The sequence below is a fragment of the Podarcis pityusensis genome (genome assembly GCF_964106645.2).
Source record: "Podarcis pityusensis genome assembly, chromosome: 14".
NCBI lineage: Eukaryota > Metazoa > Chordata > Lepidosauria > Squamata > Lacertidae > Podarcis > Podarcis pityusensis.
Window position 1 is genome coordinate 16306751 of NC_138039.1, and position 24646 is coordinate 16331396.

A 24646-nucleotide genomic window follows, 5' to 3' on the forward strand; every position below is an offset into this window, starting at 1 on the left:
TTCAACCCTTGTAAGTCAATGCAGCTTGTATTTTAATTATGTTTTCATATAGTTCAATACAGGAGAGGCAGCGGGTAGACATGCAAAGCAATTAAAGCTGCAAGGCTCACATGAGTTCACTTACAGAGACAGTCGAGCAAGTTAATTTTGTGCCAGAGCTGTCTTTGCCAAAGCACTGAAAAACACACAAGAGATTAAGAGCCCTTTTTATATTGATAAAGATTGCTGTTTCTGTGTCCCAGAGGCATTACTTGAAAGTGGCCAACCAACACAGTACATTGGCTTCTCTGTTTTCATCATAAATTGAGTCTCATTCATTTGGTTGTTGGGAGGAAAGTGTTCCTTGTCCTGTTTGGCTACTGAATGTCTCAAGGTTCAGAGACTCTTCCAGAAAACTTGGCAACTGTAGTTGATGAGCAGGAGGCAAACGGGGGTAATCAAACTACAGGAATGGCTTGCCTCCTGAAGGTAGGTCTCTTCCAAAGCAGGAAACACTTGTTGAGTTCCAAGATTTCACTAGAAAGTGGGGAAATCTTTGCCCTCATTGAGGAGCCAGCTTCAACCACCCTTATAAAGACACTGAGGAAAAACCCTCATCCTTCAAGACATGGCCTTCAAAGGAAGTTTTATGTCCTCCTGCATCTCTTTCGCTGGCATTCCTCAGCATCTGAACTGCAAGAGCTATCTGAATCATTTCCTGAGGTGGGGGAGGGTGGCTGAATCGAGCCACAGTTCATGCTCAGCACCCAGCCCAGTTTGTTGTGCAGAATTTGCTTCAGTCCAGGGGGAAGGGGCAGCACATCAAGTGTATCCACGTAGTCAGGAAGCAGCTGGCGGAGACGGAAACAGCAAAGGTACTGCAAGGAGGTGTGGCTGCCACAAGAGCGGATTACTTTCATGCTGCTCTTAGCGGCCGTTGAGCATACCATGGGGTAGAATCTCTTGTTCTGAAGTTTGGTGGCAGCTACTCCTGAATGGAAATACCAAAAAGGAGGCCTGAGATCAACACATGGTCACAGAGATGGGGGGAAAAGGCACACAACAAGCTATAATCTCTCAGCCATTGGCTAGAGCACTGTAAGGATTTGGGGAGCAGGGCACTCCATCCCTTGATAGTCTTACAGAGAAAACTTCAATTTGGGACTTAAGCGTCAATGAAAACAGCAGCAACGTGTGATTCTATGCTCTTTGTCTCTGTGCACGATCAAGAAAACTGTCCAGGCACCAGTCATGCTGCTACATGATGCCATACACTTGTCGTAGTTACGCTGATGTGAAGGCCAAAGCTGGCTTACATGCATATACTTCTGGTTTATGCTACATTTTACTAGTTCCAAACAGCCTTTCAATAGTCAAAAGCTTGGGATGCTCAGGCAGCACTAACAACTAGGCCCTCTGACATCTTTACACATGAGAAAATTGTAATTTGAGTGTAGTAGGGACACACAGCATGCTGATATTTTGAGAGTCAGTCCCTTAAAGTTTAAACTTTAGATCTCACACTTCAGTGATCCTACCCCATATCTAGCAATAGCTCCCTCCTGCTTAGTTGCATCTTCTTCCAACATTCCCCCTCATCTCAAAACTGGACTACACCTTTCAGTTGTGCCAAAGTTTGGTCAGCTTAAACCTGTTCTGGATCTCTTGCTCTTACCTATGCATTTCCTGTTTTTGAAAAAGGTCAGAGTCCCATGCCAGGTGTCCAGGTGCACTCCAATAATGGAGCCTTGGCCAAACCTCGTCGAGAAGTTGGTTCTGTCTCCCTTGTGGTGGAGGAGTCCTAGAGGGCAATTGGCAGCCACAATTACACAATATACACTGTAGACTCATCCTGTGTATTCCTACTTTTTCTTAAGACAGTTATTTCCTAGTTCTTTATCAGTTATACATGGGCAAGCCTCCGGCTGCTTGTCAGAAATTCAGTGAATCTGTCTTGATCCATTAATTCAAGTCCTCACAAAAACTTGTTGCCAAAACAGCTGGGTGCAAGAACAAAATGGACCGTGCTCCTTCAAACAAATCAAATCTTCCCTCTCTCCCTTGATGGCCCTCATGCCTAGAACTGCCTCCCTGAACACCTGTGTGATGTCCCCACTAATTCCACGAAGCCTTGGGCATCGTCCGCTACTGTAACCAAAGGAAAGTACACACCCAAGTTCACCCTCACCCATTTCCTGCCTTTGTTGACACCTCAGTGCCATGTTTGAGATTGCAATCTTCTCAGTACAATATTTTAAAATATTGATACTAACTTTTTAACCACCAGCTGAATACTTGGCTTTTTCACTAGCCAATTTTTGGCCCAAGCCATTTTGTTTATAGAAGCAAGTAATTTCACACATGCAGCAGTCCAGAACATGTAAGTAGTAAACCAACACTTGCAAGTTTGAAGATGCCATTTTAATTACACGTGCATGTGCAAGTTCTCTGATAACCTATAAAATAGGGATGCACAGAATAAGATGTTAATATAAACTTTGAACTTCCGAAAGCTAGCCTGTATTTTGGCTCTCTAGCCTGTACTCCAAGCACAATTTATACAGGGTGTGAGCCACAAGAAAAAGCCCTTACCTGTGCAGGCTCCCCATGCACATGCAGCCCACTAAAATGCACCTGCCACATGCACTAGTCCATCCCCATATGCTAGCATGCCAGCTGCATACCCGTCTGCTGGCATCAGGCTTCAAATACAGAAATACCTTCCCCCTTCAGAAGCCAGTCATTTCACTTTTTGTTTACAGTTACAAATATATGAACTATATAACCCCTTTGCTCAGCATGACTTGTCCAACTCCTTTAGTCAACCATGGTCTCTCACTTCCTTTGTAAGGGAGAATTTATACATTCATGTTCTCAACATTTCAGTCAGGGCTAACCTGTAGCAATGCAGATGATGTTAAGACTAGAACTCACATCACCCGTGAACATTGACCATGCTGTGTGGGGCTGGCGATGATGGGAGTTTGGAGTCCAATCACATCTGAAGGAGCACAACTTTAAGCAATGATCTCTGATGGCTCAATCGCTCTGTGAGCCACCAAGCCACCTCCAGTTACTGGCAAACCGTCACATTTCTCCTTCATCCCATGAATTATTTTCTATAGTGCCATTACCTGTATATGACAGGCCCCAGCTATCTTCATCTTTGCCCAGCAAGCTACAAAACGTGTGGCGGTACTTGTCCAGATTCACATCTGATGTCCCAATTCCCACCATCTAGATGTGGACAGAAAATTTGAAATGAGAAGAGGGCAGGGACACAGACAAAAGTACACACACTACATAAATCATGGAGCCACCTAAGCAATCACCTGAGCATTTGCTCATGTAAGCTTTTTATTTAGCCTTCAGAGCCACTGATTCTGCTCCACTACTACAGAGAACATTTCAGGTTCCAACAATCACTTTGGGTGGGGGAAATCATTCATACTCCCTACTTTCTAAACCAACATGCATTCCCTCTAGTTTAGATAAAGAACACGTTGATAGAACTGAACTATTTACTGTTCAGTTGTCTAGCGCTATGCATTTTTAATATCATTTAATAAAATTCAACCTTGTTAATGCATCTGGGCAGTTCACAAATACATATTACATAATTACCCTCTCCTGCATTCTGGTTTCTGGCCCATGGTTTGAGCTCTGCTATACTCATCTCTTGCAGACCGACCCCAGCAGTACATCAATCTGACATGCTGTGTTGACCTGCATGATTTTATTTCACATAATGTGTGTCACAGCACAGTATCATCCAATTTATTGCATAGCACTTTTTTGGTTGTGTAGACCTATGACAGATTATTGAATTTAGGCTATTTGACAAACCTACAACTCTAAGGGAAAATACGGTACCACCCTGAAACATTTCAGTCTCTAATGTTGCACATATGCCTGCAGCAAAGGCCAAGACGTTACTAAGGAAATCTTTGGTCTTAAGATGGAACGGTTTATTCCAATGGATATGAATAAGCAAGTCATCTTAGGACTGGTTCATGTAAAATAATTATGTGTTCTATCAGGTCAGACTACTTGTTCGTCTAGCCCAAAATTAGGGAACCTTTGGCCTTCTAGATATTGTTGAACTCCAGCTCCCATCAACCCCAGCAAGCATGGCCAATGGCCGAAGATTATGGGGGTTATAGTTCAGCAACATCTAGAGAGTCAAAGGTTCCCCATACCTGATATACTCACATACTATGTACTTTGACTGACAGCAGCTTTCTAGGATCTGAGGTCAAGGGTTCCCCCTCACCCGCTACTTTATCATTTTAGCTGAAGATGGTAGCAGAGATTCAATTTTGGGCCTCTAGCATGTAAATACTGAGCTATGACTCCTTTCCAGCAGCCCCTAAGCAAGCATTCTGGGAGTGCAAGGAACCCTCCAGCCTCATAGTGAAGCAAGCAATGATATGAAAGCACCATATCTGAGAGCTATTTGAGGGTTAAAGACACAGCTGTACACGCATGCGGTGGCCTAAGGGTACTAAGATTATGCAGATCATGGTGTCCCCACTGGACTTCACCATACAAGATGCCAGTTTTCATAAATGGCATCTCTACTCAATTGCAAAGCACAGCAATAAGAAGTGAAAGCTTGTGCCCAAGTTATAGAACTCCTAGGACAGCTGCTTGGATCCTACATTGGCCGTGTTTTGATGCCATTTGAAAATCGTTTTAATCCACCAGCCCCAGAGCCTGACTGATGCTTTACATGCTTCTGGCCTGTTTTCTGATGAGTTTTACTGATGTGCCATTTATTAATTCAAGCTACACTTAATGTTGGCTGCTTGCTGCTTTCAGCTGCAAAAGCAGGAGAAAAATATTTTAAAAGAATACGCTTAGTGTACTGCTATCAATGAATCATCCTGTTTTGTTTAGCTGCCCCCTGCAGCACCTAAACATCACCATTCAATGTACCATGTCTGTGCCATAGACGGGTGAGGTCATCTTGATTTCCCAGAAGTGTTGCCCTTCTGCTAGCTCCTTGTTTCCCCGGACTGCAGCAGTGCCACAGCTGTAGTCCATGTGGAAGTTCACCTTACGGTCATCACAGGTCAGCAATGTTGCAGTGGATTTGTTCAGGTCATCCCATACCCAGTCAAAATCTAAATGACAGCAGGGGAGATGGTATCTTTCAAAAACACAAATGATATTGGATCTCAGCCACCCAACTCAAACTGCACTTCAACACAAATGAAGAGCTATTACAAATGAAGAGAAATGAAGTAGTAAACCTGTGTCTAGACTATACCAATTTGGGCTGCATGTAAACACTCTCAGGACCTAATGCCCCTGTATTTAAGTTATTTAAGATCTTCCTCCATGATTTGTTGCCTTTGAAAGCGGTATAATATGGAACAAAGTAATCGATTTCAAGAAATCTCTCCACACAGAAAACTAGCATGTCAGAGAGAGGGGTTCTGGGCATGTGAAAAGATTTCTGCCTTCTCTTCTTAACTGATATTTTAAGTTCTCCAAAGGCCCTGTGGAGAAAGATCAGAAATGGAGCAGGGTTGAGGAACTTATGACCTTCCAGATGTTGCTGGAGTCAAACTCCCATCAGGCCCAACCAGCATGGCCAATGGGAATCATAGATCCATTCACTATTTTCCCCCTGCACATCTATGTCACATTCCAACACATCCCTAACTCGTATGAGATTTTTAAAATGCTTCCTTACATTCATCCTCCTCTCCACACTGACAGTCTTTGATCCGGTGAATGGTGTGCACATTAGAGCAGAATGGAGCTTCATTCTGGTTTTCACAGTTACAGTACGACTCTCCAGTTACAGGGATTGCTGTGGGTATGGAAGGCAAAAGAGAAGGAAATTCTGGCTCTGAATCAGAGTCGCTGTGCTGCCCAGAAGAAAGAAAAACAAACTATTAGAATGCTCTTTCCAAAAAAAATGCTCAGAACCAACCCATGTCATTTTCCATTCCCATGGATTTCTCCTCTCAAAAGAAATGTTATTTTTAAGCTAAGTTCTTTTTATTTTTACATATACTCTCTGAAGTTAATGCTGTCCACTTTCACTGGTATAAATGAATCCTTGCCAGACTTTAAAGATTACTGAAAAGAATTTCTAAAGGGTGACTGAAGTGGAAGAGCTTGGCTCTGTGTAGCCTCTATTGAAGCTGCACCCTCTCAACTGATAAGAGGCTGAGAGAGCCACCATTTGGCAGCAAAGCAGAAGCAGCAGCCACAATAATATGGCAAGAGAGGTTGATATGACACCTGCTTATCTATATAAAAACCCACAGAGTAGGAAGAACTGCAGGCTTTTCTGTTGTCTCTCTCACTCCACCTTCCTTTAGCTCTTATACGTTCTTCCTCTGGGGAATTGACAAAAGATAAGAGACCCACTGATACTAGTGACTATTGGAAGCCATACACTGCTTTAGTGAGGAAAGTTTGGCGCCTAAGAAGACTGGCTGGAGAGTGTAGGAGGATGCCATAGCATAAAATGAAGTAGGGATGGTCTTTTATTGCTTTAGCTGCAATCCCCATACCCACTTATATGGGACTAAGTTGCACTAAACTTAATGGGACTTCTGAATAGACATGTATAGGATTGCACTGTTACTTCCTTAACCTACACTCTTTGCACTGAGTCTTGTGCTTTTAACTAACGTCCCAGTTTGTTTTGGTTACAAAACAGTCAGTAGTCCCTCTTAGTGGTTCAGCCTTACCCTACAGCAGTGCAATTTCGAATCTTGATTTTCAGACATCAGCCTGCTCCTCTGAGGAGGAAGAGGAGTGTGAGGGAGGCAGGTACAGACGACATCAGAGCCTACTCCAGTCAGACTGCCCCCACTCCCAATTTTACATGTTTTTCCCTTCATCTTAGCACTTTAAAATTGTACACCGCCTTGGAAGCCTTAGTAGAAAGGTGGTACAGGCAAACCACAATTTGCACGGGGTTTGCATTCCTGGCCCCCCTGCACATCGGCAGAGCACACAGAAGCCCCTCCCACCCCTTCAACCCTCTTCCTAGTCCAAAACAACCCACATGTCAGAGGTCGCGCATCAATTGAATGCACTCAAAGTGGTCATCACCTGTATATAAACACAATGAATAAATTTATTAAATAAACTAGCTGGGGACTCAGGCCCTGTTCCTTCCCTGCTTTGCTATTCAAGTACCTCTCAAATGGAGATCTCAGCTGAATCTGAGTATTGTGAACAAAAAGAGCATACACTCTGCAACCAAGCTCTGGGTGCCCACACTCTGAAAACATCAACTGATGAAGTAAATAGACTCCATCTAGCACAAAATAAACTTTCATGTGGTTTACCACACATGCTGGTGTAATTTAATTCCGGAGGTAGTGGGGGCGGGAATAGTGCCAACTTACTTCTCTCACCCAGATAAGAAAAAACATGAATGTAGATCAATTTAAGCTCCCTGCTAGGTTCATGGATTCATTGCTCATGAAAGTTTAGTTCATTGGGCAAAGCTATTACAGTCCAGGTCAAAAATCCAAAACACATGCCAACAGTCAATTTTCCCACTCAGACAAACAGTCAACTATCCAGATGGCACTGGGTCTTAAGAAGGCTCTTCTGCACTATCATACCTGCCCATCAGAATCAGACGACCAGCTAAGGGAACCAGAGGGCAATGCTACTGTCCTTGAGTCTGCATCACGGCGTACCCCACTCAGGACATAGTGCCAAGCTCTGCTGTTGCGCATACGGCGTGCCATGGCGTGTTTGGAGAGGTAATCTGGAAAGCAAGGAGAGATGTTATTCAGGCCAACTCTTCCTACTTTACTATTAACCACACAATAACAAGAACAATAATCCTTCCTTCAGACAGAAATTGTTTATTATTTATAGCCTTTAACACGTACTAAGTGATGTCCAGGCCCTGCCTGCAGGCTTATAATCTAATGAAGAGAGGCAAAGTAAATGAAGAGAAAGGATAGTAAGCAGCTATATGCAGTATACAGGGAAGATCTGTGGTCAAATCCCCACTCATCCATAAAGCTTACTGATTCTAGGGCAGTCATTGTCTTGCCGACTTAAACCTCTCGCAGGGCTGCTGCAAGGAAACATATGCACAACCCTGAGTTCTTTGCAGGGAGGAGGGGCATGTAGCAACAACAACAAAAATGCTGGGGAAAGTCAACATAAACAAAGGTAATCTGTTGTACTGTGATAACTGCTAGTGATGCCTTAAAAAATAATTCTGTACAAATGCACAAGACAGACCATCTGAAGCAAATAGCTACGTATTATAAAAGAGCCTGAACATGGAAGGAGGCATGAGAGCCTGGAGAGAGGAAGAAGGCAGAAAGAGAATAATATCATATCAGGTACTTTGTCTTAGACAGATTCACTTATCCATCACAGCAGCCATGTATGTACTCTCTCCCGCACCCCACCCCCGGAGTTCAGTCTTTGAAAATGTCATTTCATATAGTTTTCCACTTCTCTTCTCAGTTCCCACCCACCCTAACCTGGCCTTTTTCTTGAGTCCATTTGTTTTATGTTTTTAAAGTTTACTTTTTTAAATTGCAAGGTTTCATAATGGAAGCATTGTACAATGTAGCGATTAGACTAAGATCACTGAAAACCAAGTCCAAATCCTCACTTCACTTTGAATCTCCTCAGATGACCTTGAGCAAGTCGTGCTTTCAAGTCTAATCTACTGAGGGGGGCAAATGACCATGTGTTTCCCTAAGCTCTCTGGATAAATCGATATACTACTTTGGAGATGGGGTGGACACTGCAGTCAAGAAGAGGATACAGTACAGTTCAAGGGAAAATATTTCACTGAAAACAAGAGATATCCAACAGTAGAGACCAGCAAGAACCTCCCTTATCCTCCTTTATGTAAACATCGAGAGTTTTAACCAAATACCGTATTTTTCGCTCTATAGGACACACTTTTTCCCCTCCAAAAATGAAGGGGAAATGTGTGTGCGTCCTATGGAGCGAATGCAGGCTTTCCCGGGCTTCCTGCAGCTCCGCGCCACCCTCCGGATCCCGGCGCGAAGCCGCGCGGGGCTCCGGAGGGTAGCGCGGAGCTGCCTGCGCTCCAGGGCTTCCTGCAGCTCCGCGCCACCCTCCCGATCCCGGAGCAAAGCCGCGCGGGGCTCCGGAGAGTAGCACAGAGCTGCCTGCATTCCGAAGCCTGGTGCGCACTGAAGAGCGCGCCCGGGCTTCGCGCACCTCTCCACAAGCCTGGGGAGACCGGCTCGGTTCCCTAGGCTTGCGGATAGCAGGCTGTTCTGGGGGCTGGGGTCGGGGGAAGCTCAGGCTTCCCCCGCGCCTGCCCCGTGCCTGGGGAGGGAATTTTTTTTTCTTTATTTCCCCCCCCCAAAAAAATTAGGTACCTTGAACACACCTTGTTTTAGAGAGAGAGAACAAGAAAAAAAATTTTTTCCCTGTTCTCCCCCTCCTATGATCCGGTGCGTCCTATGGTCCGGTGCGTCCAATGGAGCGAAAAATACGGTACATTTTTGCTACACTGCAGCGGATTCCAGTCATTCTATACAGAGAAGCTACAGGCCACAAACTTAATGTTTTGAAACATCTGCCAACAGGCAATACTTACAGTACTTGCTTAAATGTGACCCAAGCCTTCCTGTCCTACTATTTACCCCCAGGCTACAGGAGTTTATGAAAATCAGGGTTCAAAACTGCACCCCAAGCCTAAACCAGAAATAAGGACCACTGCCAATATATTGTAACAGAAAAATTAAGTGCTTTATTGAAGCACAATACCCAAGACAAGCACAGTGGATAAGCAGTGTTAGAAATTAGCGAGGTGCCAGGCATGTTTTGCTACTGGCACAGGTCCAGTTGTGACCACATGGAGATCTCTGGATGCCAGGTTGGTAAAGGACATCTCCATCTGGCTGGCCCCTCCAGCTTTCTTAAGAAGAAAAGCAGAAGAGCTTATTTATTGCATTTATATCCCACCATTTTCTCCAAGAAGCACATGGCTCACCCCCTTCAGTTAATCTCTACAACAACCCTGTGAGGTAGATTAAAAGGCTGTGACTGACCCAAGGTCACCCTGTGAGCTTTATGATTGAGTGGGGATTTGAACCCTGACATCGCAGGTTCTAGTCCAACCACTACACCACACTGGCTTCCTAGAATACTTATGCTATGGGGCAGCTATATAAAGCAAATTATTAAGATTATTATTATTGCCATTGCAGGGGGAAAATAGCACCATTCTTAGCTCCCAAGGGGGTATGCAAGAAAAGAGGTTGTCATATTCAGCAGGGCTCTTACAATCCAAATGTTTTGCAATGACTTTGCAGGAAGAGGTCCTGAAAGGTGTCCCAGAAGATAAGCATTCATGATCTAACGGCCTCTATTTCAGAACTGCCCAACCCAGGCATCATGTAAAGAATACCAGGATAGGCATAATGCGATTAAGGCCACTCGGCTCAGTGATCAAATGAGCCACTCCAGGCAGCTCAGCAGGTCAACAACTGAGCTGCCTTGTGAGGAAAAAGATTACTCCAAGTGAACTTTACAGTCAAAGGAGCAGCTATAACAAGCTAAGTATGGGATAAAGAGGAAAATGAACAGAAAACAAACTGAAAACACACCAAGACACAGCTGGGAAACATCAAGAGCACTGAAGCAAAGTCTCTATGGCAGACAACATACTTTAACTGTTAAAAAAGAAAGGATTGCTTCCTTCCACTGTAGGGTGAACCTATAATGATGCCATAAGGACTGTGTTCCAGTGCAAAAACCACTAGGGCTAGAAAGCAGTACACTGCTTCAACAGCAAACATGCATTCATATACAGTGGTACCTCGCAAGACGAATGCCTCGCAAGACGGAAAACTCGCAAAATGAAAGGGTTTTTCGTTTTTTGAGTTGCTTCGCAAGACGATTTTCCCTATGGGCTTGCTTCGCAAGACGGAAACGTCTTGCAAGTTTGTTTCCTTTTTCTTAAAACCGTTAATACAGTTGCGACTTGACTTCAAGGAGCAACTCATAGCACGCGGTGCGGTAGCCTTTTTTGAGGTTTTTGAAGACTTTGGTGATTTTTGAAGCTTTTCCAAAACTTTTCCGACACCGTGCTTCGCAAGACGAAAAAAACCGCAAGACGAAAAAACTCGCGGAACGAATTAATTTCGTCTTGCGAGGCACCACTGTAATATATGCTTAGGCCAGAGGTTTTCAACCTTTTTGCGTCCAGGGCTCCCTTGACCAACTACATTATTTCTGTGGCTCCCCTATGGGAGCTCCAAGTCTCAGAAGCCCAGTTATGTCACCACTTGCCTGCAGAGCCAGCAGCCCCTCGCCCCTTTTTGAGGCTGCCTCAGCTTCTGGCAACCAGCACCCCCTGGCCAGCTCCAGAGGCACCATTTGCCTGAGGAGCTTGTAGCCAGGGCTGCTGCAACAAACAGCCACACAAGCCTCTGGGAGGCAGAGAGGCAAGAGGGCATGAAAGGAGTGAAGGAAGAAAAGAGGGACAGAGGTCAGTGTTGCCTGCGGCACCCCAGGGTGCCATGGCACACTGACTGAAAACTACTGGCTTAGGCATACAGAGTTACACTCCACACTAGCTAGAAAATGCCAGGGTTGAAAGGGGAAGTCTAGATGGCTGTAACCAGTGACTCTCATATGTAACAGAGGAGTGGTTATCACCAGCTTACAGTCCCAGAAAGCTAAAGGAAAGGCTAGGCTCCTAAGGCACCCACAAGACTCAGTAAGCACTATGTAATGTGACCACAGAACAAAGTTATCAATTATGGATTCATAATTATCAGTTTTATTCTTAGATATAAATACTTTTGCATAAAAGTATCCTAACTTTTACTTCTTTAATAAATAGTATTAACTGATCACAGCCTTAAACTATCAAGTGGAAAGAAAAGGTCACTTAGTATGTAATGAGAACCATCACTACTCAATGGCAATGACATCCCATAAAGCAGAAGTGACTTTGCATCACTTACTTTCTAACACACACAGGTAGAAAATCACATTTAAATTATGTGCCCAGTCAGTAATTAAATTCAGCAAATAAAGGAGGGGCATATGAAAGGCACCCTGGAAGGCCACTGACCTTAACTAAGCAGGGATTTGAAGCAGGTCTCTCTGATCCCAATCCAACTTTATATGAACTGTACTGCACTGCCTCAATACAGAATGCTAGTATCACAGAGGTGAGCCAAAGCACACAGGCAATCCAGCCCCACAGGATAGAATGAACTATGTTGTCCATATAGAGTTGGGATTTTATCCTAGTTCAAGTCCCACCATTTGCCATGAATCCATTGTGAAACCAGGCTCTCCAAGAACAGAACCACATTATATGCAACAATTATATGCACTTCAGATGTGCTAGTATTTGGCACAGGAAACTCTTAAGTACAAAACAAAGCGCAGGTGCCTGACCCAATACCCACATTCATACTTCTGGTAGCCCCAACAAAACTGTGGATACCAGATGCACGTACAGTCATACCTCGGGTTGAATGTGCTTCAGGTTGAGCACTTCCGGGTTGCGCGTTACTTCAGGGTTTCGCTGCTCGCGCAGACGCTCAAAATGACATCACGCGCATGCGTGGAAGCGGCAAAACACGACGTCACATCTTACGTTCTATTCAGGATGCAAACGGGGCTCCGGAACGGATCCCGTTCGCATCCCGAGGTACCACTGTATATTTATGAGTCCTGTGAGGCACGGCTGCTGTGTTTCAGATCCCCATGAGAGGCTATACAACAGTGCCTTACAGATTTAAAGTAAAGCTTAACAGTAAACAATAGTTTAAATAATAAACATGTGCCTATGAAGCAAGCCTCAAAAACTGTCCATGCCCAAAGGTAACTGCTGCTCATATAATACAACTTTCCCATCCCCATCCATCCACAGTCCTCAAAACTGGGGCAACTGTACCTACATTCACCCCTCCCACAACAGTTTCCTTTCCCGTATACACAAGAAAACTCTTGCTTATCTACAGCTTCTCCTTCTCCTACCCTACATCCATATGGCACCCAAAGCCCCCTTCCACCTACTACAGTGGTACCTTGGTTTAAGAACAGTCCTGTTTAAGAATGATTTGGTTTACAAACACCGCAAAAACGGAAATAGTGGCCCAGTTTGAGAACTTTACCTCGGTCTAAGAACAGAATCCGAACAGTGGAAGGGCACCTGCAGCAGGAGGCCTCATTAGGGAAGCGCGCCTCAGTTTAGAATGGACTTCCGGAACGGATTAAGTTTGTAGACCGAGGTACCACTGTACTTAAACATATTACAAGCACACATTATCCCTCTAAATGCAGCGTAACATATAACCTTGCCACCTGCAATTGGCACAAGCATACATAAACCCCTAAGAAGGCAGAGTACAGTCTCACTTTCTCTCTCTCTTTTTTCTTTTTTCTTTTTGGACTAAAATACACATGGCCCACTGACATCTTAAATTTACAAAGTACACATACTCTGGTTCCTTTCACCGAAGTCCTAACCAACCTGTATTTTTATTTTTTTTAAATTCACTAAAAAAATATCTCTATGCACCTTTCCAAGGTGCCTCAAAGTAGCTGACATAGATCGGTAAAAGCAAGTTAAGAAAATACAAAATCAAACAAACTACTGATTTTAAAGATGTGTATGTGCATTTTATTTTAGATCACTGCTTTTTAGAGCAGTGTTTAGCTTTTTTCATGTGTACATTTTTTTTGTATTCTTAATCTCATTAAAATTGTTCTTAAAAGGCTATGGGCAGAACATGGTACACATAATAAAGTGAATTACTTATAAGAGATAAATACAGCAACCCAAGAAAAACGCACTACAAACAGACCAGCCAGAAAGGACCAACCAGATAGAGAAGGAGTACCTCTGAAGGCCGACATCCTGTATGGGTGTGTAGCAAAAAGCAACCTCCTATTGCAGGGCTGGGGGATCTGTGGCCCTCCAGATATTGTTAGACTGCAGCTCCCATGATCCCTATCTCTTTGACTACACTAGCTGGGGCTGATGGGAGTCTGGAGTTCAACATGATCTGCAGGGGCAAAGGTTCCCCATCTCAATCATACAGAATTATACTTTTTAAGAGTTGTGATGTAAAGAAGGGGGGGAGGGAGGAAAGGCACACATACAATTTTAGAAGGAAGCTTTCTATGTTTCTTTCCCATGCCTTCAAAGCTGACAGAAATCTCACGTCTCTCATTTTCTCCAGTGGTCAATTTATGGGCTGCTGACCCAGAACACTTTTATGCCATCTGGTGGGATTTTATTTCTTATGCTTCTGACTTAGATGCTCAACATTTACCATCCACGCCAGCTGAGGAAATATGGGTGTGTTACTACTTTTTCATTTTAGTATTTTGTTTGTTTGTTTGCATAATGTAATATCCTGCTACTGGGCCTTTGGCTCATTCATTATGTTACAATTAAAAAGTTTAAAATTATAGGGTGCAGAGATAGAGAGGGGGGTGTCTTCAGTATAGAACCCCAAACCTCACGACTGGGCCTTTAGGCAAATCTCTCTCTCTTTCATACACACACACCCCACATCCTTCCCAATAGTCTTTTAAGCAAAGAAGGTACAGAGGTACCTTAAAAAACTACAGGAGAAAAGGCACCTCTCGACTTCAGCTAAATCGTGCCCCCACTTAGAAAAAGTCATTCGGTTGGACTAGATGACCCTTAGGGTCTCTCCGCCTCCAACTGTACAATTCTATAATTCTTGCGCTGACTCACTGTCTCTCGGCCAAGCACCCAATAAAAGCCTCGTAAGTTGGGGGCGGGGCAATGAGACCAGTGTCCAACTTTACCCAGCGTCCTCTGCGAGAACTCCCAGCAGCCACTGGGAGGGGTCCTGCCAGAAACTGGCCAACGGTCCGCTAGTGGCCTCTGAAGAACTTTCTCAACCGAGCTGTAGGCCGCAGGCTGGGATTACCCCATACATATACATACGCCCCGTTCTCCTCAGCCGCGAACACCCGCCATGGCCTACCTCAGCCGTCCAGCCACAGAGCCGCTTCCCCTCCTCCTCCTCCCCCGGCCCCTCAGAAGCGAGCGAGCGAGCGCGCCTCCCTCCGCTCCACATCGGCAGGCGCCGCACCCCGGCCTCCTTCCCACAGGCGAGATATAAACAATCCACGCTGCGCGCGCCCACCTCGGCCGCGCCCATTGGCAGCTCGGCTCGGCTCCCTCCCCTCCTTCCACGTCCGTTTCCTACCTGCGTCACTCCTCCTCTTGCTCCTCCCGCCCCTGACGAAAGGGAGAGGGCGGGGGAACGGCACCATCTTCCTCTCTCCTGATTGGACGCTTCCCTCGCTCAGCGCCCGGCATAGCGCTCAAGTCGCACGCGCAGTACGGCGTGGTGACGCCAGTGACCCTTTCCCATCTCTCTCATTGGCAAACCCTGTTCCTCCCTCTTCAACAAGGAGGTGGAGATTTTCTCACTCAATTAAAAAAAGAGAGAGAAGGCGGTCTCCGAGATATGATTGGCTGAGAAGGAAGAGTCAATGGGTAAGGTGAGTGCTGTCTCATAGGACAGGAGGCAGCCGAAGAGTCCCTGGTGACTTTCTATTGGTTAAAGTTTACGTCACTCAGTCGAGGACCGAACAAAGGCGGGCAACGTGATCCCCCAGCTGCCTCTTCATTGGACAAGATTGATGTCACTCGTTAGAGGACGGGCAAAGCAAACCCCCGTTGTCAGTTCATTCGTCAAGGTGCATGTCAATCACCTGACGAAGTCGGAAGTGGTGAGGAATTGCTGAAGCAACATGGAGGAAGCCGCAGAGGGTGAGTGATTGATGGGCTTTGAAGGCATGGTCGCTGGGGAAGGCGATTGGATGTTAACTAGGCTTCCTGTACTTTTTAACATCTGTGGAGAAGCAGATGTTCAACAACAATGGGATAATCTGCGCCTGTCAGATGACTATCTGCTGTTAAAGCACAGGAACTTTTTCTAAAGAAATAAGAGCAATGATGTTGAACCTGCCCTCCAGACCTTGCTGGATTACAGCTTTCTTCCTTAGTTGAGGCTAATGACAGTTGCGCTGCTGCAAAAGAGAGAGGGGTGGGGAATATGCCAAGATCCAAGTTTGGGGCAAGTGCTCTACAGTGAGAAAACCCCAGCAGAGGTTTAAAGCCACTAAATATGCAGCAAAGTAAAGCACGGAAATACAGGTCGTTAGATCTTTAAAATATGTCCAAGTGAGTTCTAAAATGTCCCCTTTAAAAGTTTCTTTCTAAAGTTTCCCTCTTACACCAGCATAAGAAGACGACTACATGTTTGGTAAGTTTTAAAAAATGGTTTACTTACAAACTCTTCAAAGGTCAGGTTCATGTACATTTCCATACATCAGTTTAGAAAAGTTGCACAGGCAGTACAACTTAGCTTAGTTACAAAGTCGTGAAAGTTCCTAAATTATTGATATAGGAACACAAGAGTGGCTTGTGATCCATGTGGCTTGAGCAACCAGCTCAAACCTCTTCATGTGCTGAGCTTCTCAGGTAAACTGTGTACAACAAGAGGCTTTAATACCTCTTTTCCCAAGGCGGGTAGAAGTGATGTAACTAAGCCTGGCAGGACAGCTTACTCTACCACTGATCAAAGTTGCCACTGCAGTTTCTGCATTTCAGAGCCACTTAGAAAGTGAAGAGTTAAGGTTCATATTCAACTTCCTGTTGGTCTGGTGTGTGAGAAACAGCTGGCCCTCCAGATGTTGCTGAACTTCCAGCTCACATCAGTCCTCACCAAAATGACTGATGGTTAGGGATGATGGGGGGCCAAAGGTTCCCCACCCTGACATATACTTTTGTTCTTCACATGTGCTAAAATTAATCTTAACAATTTTCAGTGCTTTAAATTGTAAGAAGAAGAAGAGTTTGGATTTGATATCCTGCTTTATCACTACCCGAAGGAGTCTCAAAGCGGCTAACATTCTCCTTTCCCTTCCTCCCCCACAACAAACACTCTGTGGGGTGAGTGGGGCTGAGAGACTTCAAAGAAGTGTGACTGGCCCAAGGTCACCCAGCAGCTGCATGTGGAGGAGCGGAGACTCAAGCCCGGTTCCCCAGATTAGGAGTCTACCGCTCTTAACCACTACACCACACTGGCTCTTAAGTCCTTAATTCAGTAAGTGCAGGCTATTGAAATGTAATGTCTTAAAACATTTAAATCCCGAGGTTTCTGCAACCGGAGGTGCCTGTTTTGCGCATGCGTGCGGTGCGATATAGCGCTTCTGCGCATGCACGCGGCACAATATAGTGCTTCTGCACATGCACGCACGGCAAAACCCGGAAAAACACTTCTGGGTTTGCCGCATGTGTGAACGCAAGTAGTGGTGAGGTGAACGCAAGTAGTGGTACCACTGTAATTTAAACAAGGTTCTTGCGTAGGGACGGGGGGAGGAGAGACCAGTGCCCAGTTGTGCACAGTGGAGGAAGGTGTGCTCTGCAGAAGTGTGGGGGGGGCAGAGCAGAACCCCCCCAGGGCAGAAACACCCCCCCCCAAAAAAATATTTTATTCAAGTTAGCACCTATGAATGCAAAATTTGAATGTTGGCAGAAGGACTTGCCTCTGGCGTGCAGTGTTTTTCGGAAGCTTAGGCCTTGCGTTGTACACTGTGGAGGGACAAATGGGGATCTGCCCTGCCAAACTCTGTCTGCTGTCAAACAGCCCACAGTTCCCCTGCCTTCTTATAGGTAACCAGCCCTAGTGGACAGCACTGCTGGTCAACTTCCTCAGCCTTGATCTCCATGTTGCTATTGTAGAACTCAGCAGGGAGGAGGATGGGGACTAAAGAGAAATTAGTTGACCCTGTCTGTCATTGACTCTGGCTCCATCTATGGTTCTATTATTCTATTAAATGCAGGGCACAGTATTCCAAATCAGTTCAGTTTAGGACATTGTGGTATATAATATGGGAAATGGACATTAGATAACAAATAGGTTGAGAAATGGGGAGGGGGGAGGATAAATCAATAAAACCCAACTTAATTAAAACCCAACAAATAACATACTATGAAAATTATCATTATATCAGTTTACACTTTTGGGTTTTATAACTATTGGTCATAGTGAGATAAAGCATATAGAAATAAAATTTAAATAATCAAGCTTTCCCAGTAGACTTTTTACATTTGCTATATAAAATTTGGCTTGTGCTTTCGAAAGGGGGGTATTACCACACTAGCCATTTGATAGTATTTTTTTAATCATATGGTTAAGTGTAACAGTGACCAACAGTACAATTCTATGCATATTTATTCAGATGTTTTATGGTGTTCATTCAGGCTTGCTTCCAGGAAAGTGTACATAAGACTTGAAGACTAAGAGTCTCAGGGATGAATGAGGAAGTTCCTGTTTCCATCCCTATCTGCCATGAACCCTCTAGGTTGCCTTAGGCAAGCTACTCTCTCATTGTCTTTGCATCTGCAATAAGGGGATAATACTTTCCTAAGTTCCAAGACTGAAGGATTATTGAAATTGTGTATATATTATATATCACTCATCATCATTACATAAAGTTAAGTGTAAAAATGACTTATTTCTGTGTGGAACAACTCACTTTTACAGTTATATTCTCCTAATTGATTGGAGTGTTAAGTCTCTGACTTGGGAGATTCATGTTCAGCTATAAACGTTACTGGATAAATCTTGACCAGTCAGTGTCTTTCTGCCTAACCTACTTCACAGAGCTGTTGTGAGGGGAGAAGTCTATTATAGGTAATAGATATGACAAGACAACTATGTTTGAGGCGGAAGCACAGGCCAAAGAGGTGATTAATAGCTGGAGTTTTGTAACTGAGAGATTAAGAATTTCAAGTCAGGAAATAGTCTAAACAAATTTATAGAGTTAATCAATACATTATTTGACAAAAGATAGGAAGGTGATATTAGTATCTGAGTAGTTCAAGAACAGATCTATAATTATCTTGTCCTTTTAATTACCTGAGCATATTTACTGGTGCATTGTGCAAATATTTATTGACATCTTTATATTACTAATATAAGAAACCATAAGAATAAGCCTTAGATTGTGGGTTGTATCCAACCAAGTTCTACTCAGAAGTAAACCCAATGAAATGAATGGACCTACGTCGGTCATGGCCATTCATTTCAGTGATTCTGCTCTGAGTAGGACTAGCACTGGATACAACCCTATTTATTATATTTATAAAAGTATTTCTGTACCACCATATCATAAGATATCACGGCAGTGTACACTGTTAAAACATTTAAAGAAATGAAAACACTGTGTGTGCTATTTTTATACCATGATGATTTATAACATGCATTGTATTGTATACAAATAACAATATTGTGTAATATTTTGTGTGTGTTTGTGTGTGTGTTTAAAGATATAGGGATCATGTTTCCCACCATAGCTCCTTAAAGGAAAGTTGGGATAAAAATTAGATAGAGGGATGCCATCTTAATTTTGTAGCTTGGGGGCCCCTTTGCGCAAACTGATCTTTGCTACTCAGTCGCCACGTTCCCTCTCTCTTGTCTGTTCACCAATAAGAGAACTAAATGTCACCCAGAACACTCTCTCTGTTGATGACAGCTGACAAGCAAGCTTCTAATATTCAACATGACCTCATGCCTTTCTCAATAAATATTAATATTTTAATATTAATAGCCATTTTAGCAGTAGGAAAGGAGGAAAGATCACCCCGGTGTTACCTTTCGTGGACTTCCTAATGACATCTGCCAAGGTCATGGTTGGCTCCATCTCCAGGGAATCTTGTTGCTTCGATTGATTTTGATCCCCCACAGGGTGCCAAGAATTCTCTTCCTCAGTATCCATCTTTTAATATCCTTTTAAATGTCCAAAATCCTCCGCCGAGGAGAAAAGTGTCTTCTGCTTCTGATACGGTTGGGGAACTTAAGCCTTATTAAGATGTTCCCTCAGCCTGGCTGTGTGAAGGTGCAGGAAATTCCTGGGTGACTCAAGTTGTCCATCCTTATTCACCTTTTTGCCTCGCGAGTCTATGATCACTTAATGGCTGTGTTTACATTTTACAATGGGAGACATCCTGGATGGCTTTGTTACTACAGAAGCCAGTGACTGAGGTGTCCTGGAATTCTAATCGCTATGGAATTTGGCTTCCAACTGTCATAAGCCAAAATGCCACAACTAGTTAGTGCAAGTGGAGGTCTGAATTGAGAGAATTGCTAATACAAATGGGGGGGGGGGGGAAATGTGTTGGGTGCTTGGATGAATTTGCAATTCATAACAGATTTTGGCTTCAAACATTGTGGGAACCTGTACATTAAACACTTAATCGAGGGAGAAAATAAAAAGGTGGCTTTTGTGGCAATGTATGCAGTTTCATACATTGAAATCATACTTTGAAGTACAGTGGTACCTCGGGTTAAGTACTTAATTTGTTCCGGAGGTCCGTTCTTAACCTGAAACTGTTCTTAACCTGAAGCACCACTTTAGCTAATGGGGCCTCCTATTGCCGCCGCACCGCCGGGGCACGATTTCTGTTCTCATCCTGAAGCAAAGTTCTTAACCCGAGGTACTATTTCTGGGTTAGCGGAATCTGTAACCTGAAGCATATGTAACCTGAAGCGTATGTAACCTGAGGTACCACTGTAATGTCTATGGAAATCAGCAGAATATGTTTAAGATTGTTTATTGTTCTTTCTTTTGACCCACTTTGGTTGTTTTTAAATAATAATAATTTTATTATTATTATTACCCCGCCCATCTGGCTATCCACACTTTATTTTTAAAGCCACCTGCAGCATTCATTTCTAAGCATTTTATAGAGAAACCATGTTGGTTTAAATGTATCAGGCTGTGGGTTGTTTGCTTGGCTATAAGTTGCTTTGGGTTGCCTTGGAAAAGGCTAAGCAACTAACAAATTTAACAGATAATAAATAAATGACCACAGAGCTCACTCTGTCCTCGGCTGTATTGCATATTTCTCCCACCTTAGGGTTTTCCCCTATTAAAAGAAAAGTATGGTACTTTTGCAAACTTGGGTTCCCCCACACCCTCATCCCTCACCTGCCAAATACCTTCCTTTTGTGCCTGACAGATGCCATTTTGTGCACATAAGCAACCTCACTTGCAACCAGAACATTGGAAATCAGACGGAACGATAACCGTTTCCTCACCTCTTGTCCCTTACAGATGGAGGTAACCTGGCTGGGGTCCAGCACATTGTCGTGGTGCTATCGGGGAAAGGGGGCGTAGGGAAGAGCACCATCTCAACAGAGCTGGCTTTGGCCCTGCATCACACTGGGAAAAAGGTATGTACCATGTGGTATAGTGGTTAGAGCACTGGATTGTTGTTATTCATTTCATTTCTGTTTGCTTTATAGTTTTAAGCGAGGGAGGGACCTTAAAGCGGCTTACAACCTACATTAAAACATCAAATAAAACAATCCAGAATCAAACATCAATGAAGAAAGTCAAGTATACATTCAGAGCAACATAGTTAACAGGAAACTAAAATATTATCTTGAAGATTTCAAAATAAAACTTTACCAAGGAGATCAACTACAAGAATGCACATTTAAAGCGGCAAAGTGGACAATGGCAAAGTTTTCTTAAACGTTTCAAAAGAAAACATTCCTAAAGGAAGTCCAATATAGAATGCACATTTAAAACAGCATAATCAAAAAGAGAATAAACTGTTATCATAAGCATAGAACATGTCTGCTGCTGTTGCTGCCAGTGGTGGTTCATGGGGGCTCAATGACTTGGGTCTGCACTAAGAAACAGCCATGATGGTCTCTGGCCTCTTCAGCAGCCTCGGCTTTTGCAGCTGGAATCAGTCAAGGCCCTGTCCTCTCAGGCCAGGTGAGAAGAGGCCTGCAAGACAGGGAGCAGGTCTTCCAGGACTCAAAGCAAAGATTGAATGTGAACCCACAGTACCCAGATCCCTGCTTAGCAGTGATTGCAGCGGTCCTGGCCCATGTGCCGTCTCCCAATCTAATGTACCTCCATTCCACACATTTTTTCTTGGGGATAAGCCTTAATGTATACTACCCTGAACTCTTTGAAGAGGGTTAGGGAACAGGGTCCAGTGTACAGGGCAGATCCTGAGCACCCCCCACCCCCTACGAGTCACTTTGACAGATGAGCAGGGCTTCCCACTCACCAGTTGCCCGATGTCACCATGATGTCAGGTGACCGAACTTCAAAGTGAAACAGGTGTGATCCTTCTGGTCCTAGCGATGTGGGTTTTCTGGAAAATGGGGGGTGCTAAGGCAGAGTGCTAAGGCAGCTGAACTTTGATCAGCAAACAAATCTAGGCAAGTATGCCTTAATTTAATATTATGTATTCATCTCTTGGTTTTTTTCAATACTCAGAAGTATTTGAAACCATATTTGGGGACAGGAGGAATCAATAACAGTGCAGTTAATGTGGTCTAAATGTAGTCTAACAAAGCTGGAGCTTTACACGCAAATTGGTTTTAGTTTTGGGTTTTAGGGTTTTTTTCCGGAATAACTAAAGATATCTAAGAATATGACGACTCGGCAGTATATGCCTGTGTACATTGTTTACATCTCAAGAAGCAAAAACCAAGGCCCTCAAAACTGTAACGTTAATTTGAGCTTGTTCCCACCCCCCAGGCTAAGAAATTAAATTAGCTGTATTTGCTGGGGTGCAGGGAGTTAATTACACCATTGAAATGACTCAGTGTTACTGGTATTTTATCCACTTCTTACGTTGTATGTTTGAAGGGAAGTGGGAGAGTCCATGGAGTATGGGGTCAGGGAGTTGGAAGACAGAGCAGAATTAGGGTTGGTAAATGGAAACTTTGGTTGGAGGAAGAGGGACAAAGGGGATTAACTGTGTGGGACTGGGTTTAGGGTTTCAGGTGCTCCCCTTCATGAGGTCCCCATTACGTGAGGGGTATGGGCCAGGCTGTGCTCTTTGACCCTTCCCTTCTATTGAGTTCCCAACATCCCACCTCTTCATTCTTCCAGGTGCTTAGGCATGGGGGGGGGCTTCAGGGGGAGTCTGCTGTACTCCTGTCAGCTCCCTGGGTGGGCTGTTGGGAACTGTATGAAGTCAGAGGCCCTAGCAAGCACGTCCTTCCATGTGCATCAGGAAATGAGTGGACAGAGTTACGTTCTCATTCATTCCAGATTTCGGGTCTCCGCGCACTGGTTTTCATGGGTCCTCAAATAAACACTAGGCCCAGCAACAAGAATCCGCGACAGCATACGAATCAATCTGACTAACCTGATCCAAAAACACACACTCACATACCCCACTCACACACAAAAGCAAATCTCACTACAGCCAACCAAAGGCAACCAACCACACCCTAGGCCACCACCAACTTCTCTCACCACCAAGGAAATACAACAAGAAAATAGTAAGAGAACCCACACAAGTGACGCTGACACAAAACCCCACACATACACTAAGTAGAAGAATAGAAACATTGTCACCCAACCCCACTCACTATTTCCCCCCCTCTCCCCCTCTTTTCTTCCTAACCTAACACTGTATGTAACACTACTGTATCACACAAATGAAACTGATCTGTAGAAAATGCAGCTTGGAAAAAAGAGACCATGCATGTATTTTGGTAAACTAAGAAACCTTTAATAAAAATATGTTTTTTTAAAAAAACCACTGGGCAATTTCACGGGGTAAATTGTCGCTGAGATCCACACTTAGAAGGTTTTGAACACCAACTCCGATACCAACACCTACGCAGTGCTGTTAGCACGGTAAGACAGCGACACTGTTTAACATTAATTTTTACACACACACCCAAAGGAGGTAAGCATTTAAATTTACTGTATGTGCCTGGGTGCTCCATAGGGAGAGTCACCTGGAGGGGGAAAAGTTAATTATACCCCTGAAACTGTCTATAAAACCTTACAGGTTTGTATCCATTCATTATGTTACTAATGAATGTTTACGAAACTGTGCTTTTTAGATATGGAAGTGGAAAAATCTAGCAGTGGGATCGGCTTGCCGATCGCATGGTCGGCAGTTCGAATCCCCGCGGCGGGGTGAGCTCCCGTCGTTCAGTCCCAGCTCCTGCCCACCTAGCAGTTCGAAAGCACTCTTAAGTGCAAGTAGATAAATAGGTACCGCTTTATAGCGGGAAGGTAAACAGCGTTTCTGTGTGCTGCGCTGGTGCTGGCTCGCCAGAGCAGCTTCGTCACGCTGGCCACGTGACCCGGAAGTGTCTCCGGACAGCGCTGGCCCCCGGCCTCTTAAGTGAGATGGGCGCACAATCCTAGAGTCGGACACGACTGGCCCGTACGGGCAGGGGTACCTTTACCTTTACCTTTACTAAAATTCCATGATGGAAAATTTTCGCCTCCATCACGTTGCCTCTCACTCCCCTCCCTGTCTGACTTGCTCCCTCCCCAGAGGCCCATGTGGCTTGACATGGCCTGCTTGGAAATGAATTTGCCCAGGACTATCTGGTGAGATAAGAGGCTAAGGAGAGAGTCCATGGTGAGGACAGGTAAGGCCTCCATGTGGAACTGTAACCCAGTGAAACATCAGAGGTTCAGTCCATGGGTAGTCCCAGGTTCAAGTCCCCTCCCCATGGTCTCATTTGGGAAAGAGCTCAGAAGAGATGGAGCTGAACCCTTGAGAAAAAGATTGCAACATTTGGGAAGGCATGGTAAGATGTGACATAATAGTTGCAGGTTTGATCCCCGTATGGGACAGCTGCATTGCAGGGGATTG

General features: G+C 44.3%; 2 protein-coding genes across 9 annotated transcripts in view; one reads left to right on the forward strand and one right to left on the reverse strand.

Moving 5' to 3' along the window:
• On the reverse strand, nucleotides 1-19993 carry SPSB3 (splA/ryanodine receptor domain and SOCS box containing 3). 6 transcript variants are annotated; one of them, XM_080981839.1, is made up of 7 exons: nucleotides 19644-19993; nucleotides 7581-7729; nucleotides 5681-5858; nucleotides 4918-5105; nucleotides 3114-3216; nucleotides 1655-1780; nucleotides 1-970 (listed from the first exon to the last, which is right to left on the reverse strand). In XM_080981839.1, exons 1-7 carry the CDS (start codon nucleotides 19765-19767, stop codon nucleotides 627-629), a joined length of 1212 nt encoding a protein of 403 aa, XP_080837965.1. In that variant the 5' UTR covers nucleotides 19768-19993; the 3' UTR covers nucleotides 1-626. The 6 variants fall into 6 exon arrangements, with proteins under 6 accessions (XP_080837965.1, XP_080837966.1, XP_080837964.1 ...); XM_080981840.1 differs by lacking the exon at nucleotides 19644-19993 and adding an exon at nucleotides 15183-15392; XM_080981838.1 differs by lacking the exon at nucleotides 19644-19993 and adding an exon at nucleotides 15120-15392.
• Nucleotides 15595-24646, forward strand: part of NUBP2 (NUBP iron-sulfur cluster assembly factor 2, cytosolic) — a 16774-nt gene continuing 7722 nt past the window's right edge. The window contains exons 1-2 of one of the 3 annotated variants that reach the window (XM_080981852.1): nucleotides 15595-15751; nucleotides 21106-21224. In XM_080981852.1, the coding sequence (XP_080837978.1) occupies nucleotides 15733-15751; nucleotides 21106-21224 (138 nt within the window). In that variant the 5' untranslated portion in view covers nucleotides 15595-15732. Of the gene's footprint in view, nucleotides 15752-16225; nucleotides 16248-20073; nucleotides 20117-21105; nucleotides 21225-24646 lie in introns of those variants that run through there. The other 2 variants (XM_080981853.1, XM_080981851.1) reach the window with 2 other exon arrangements.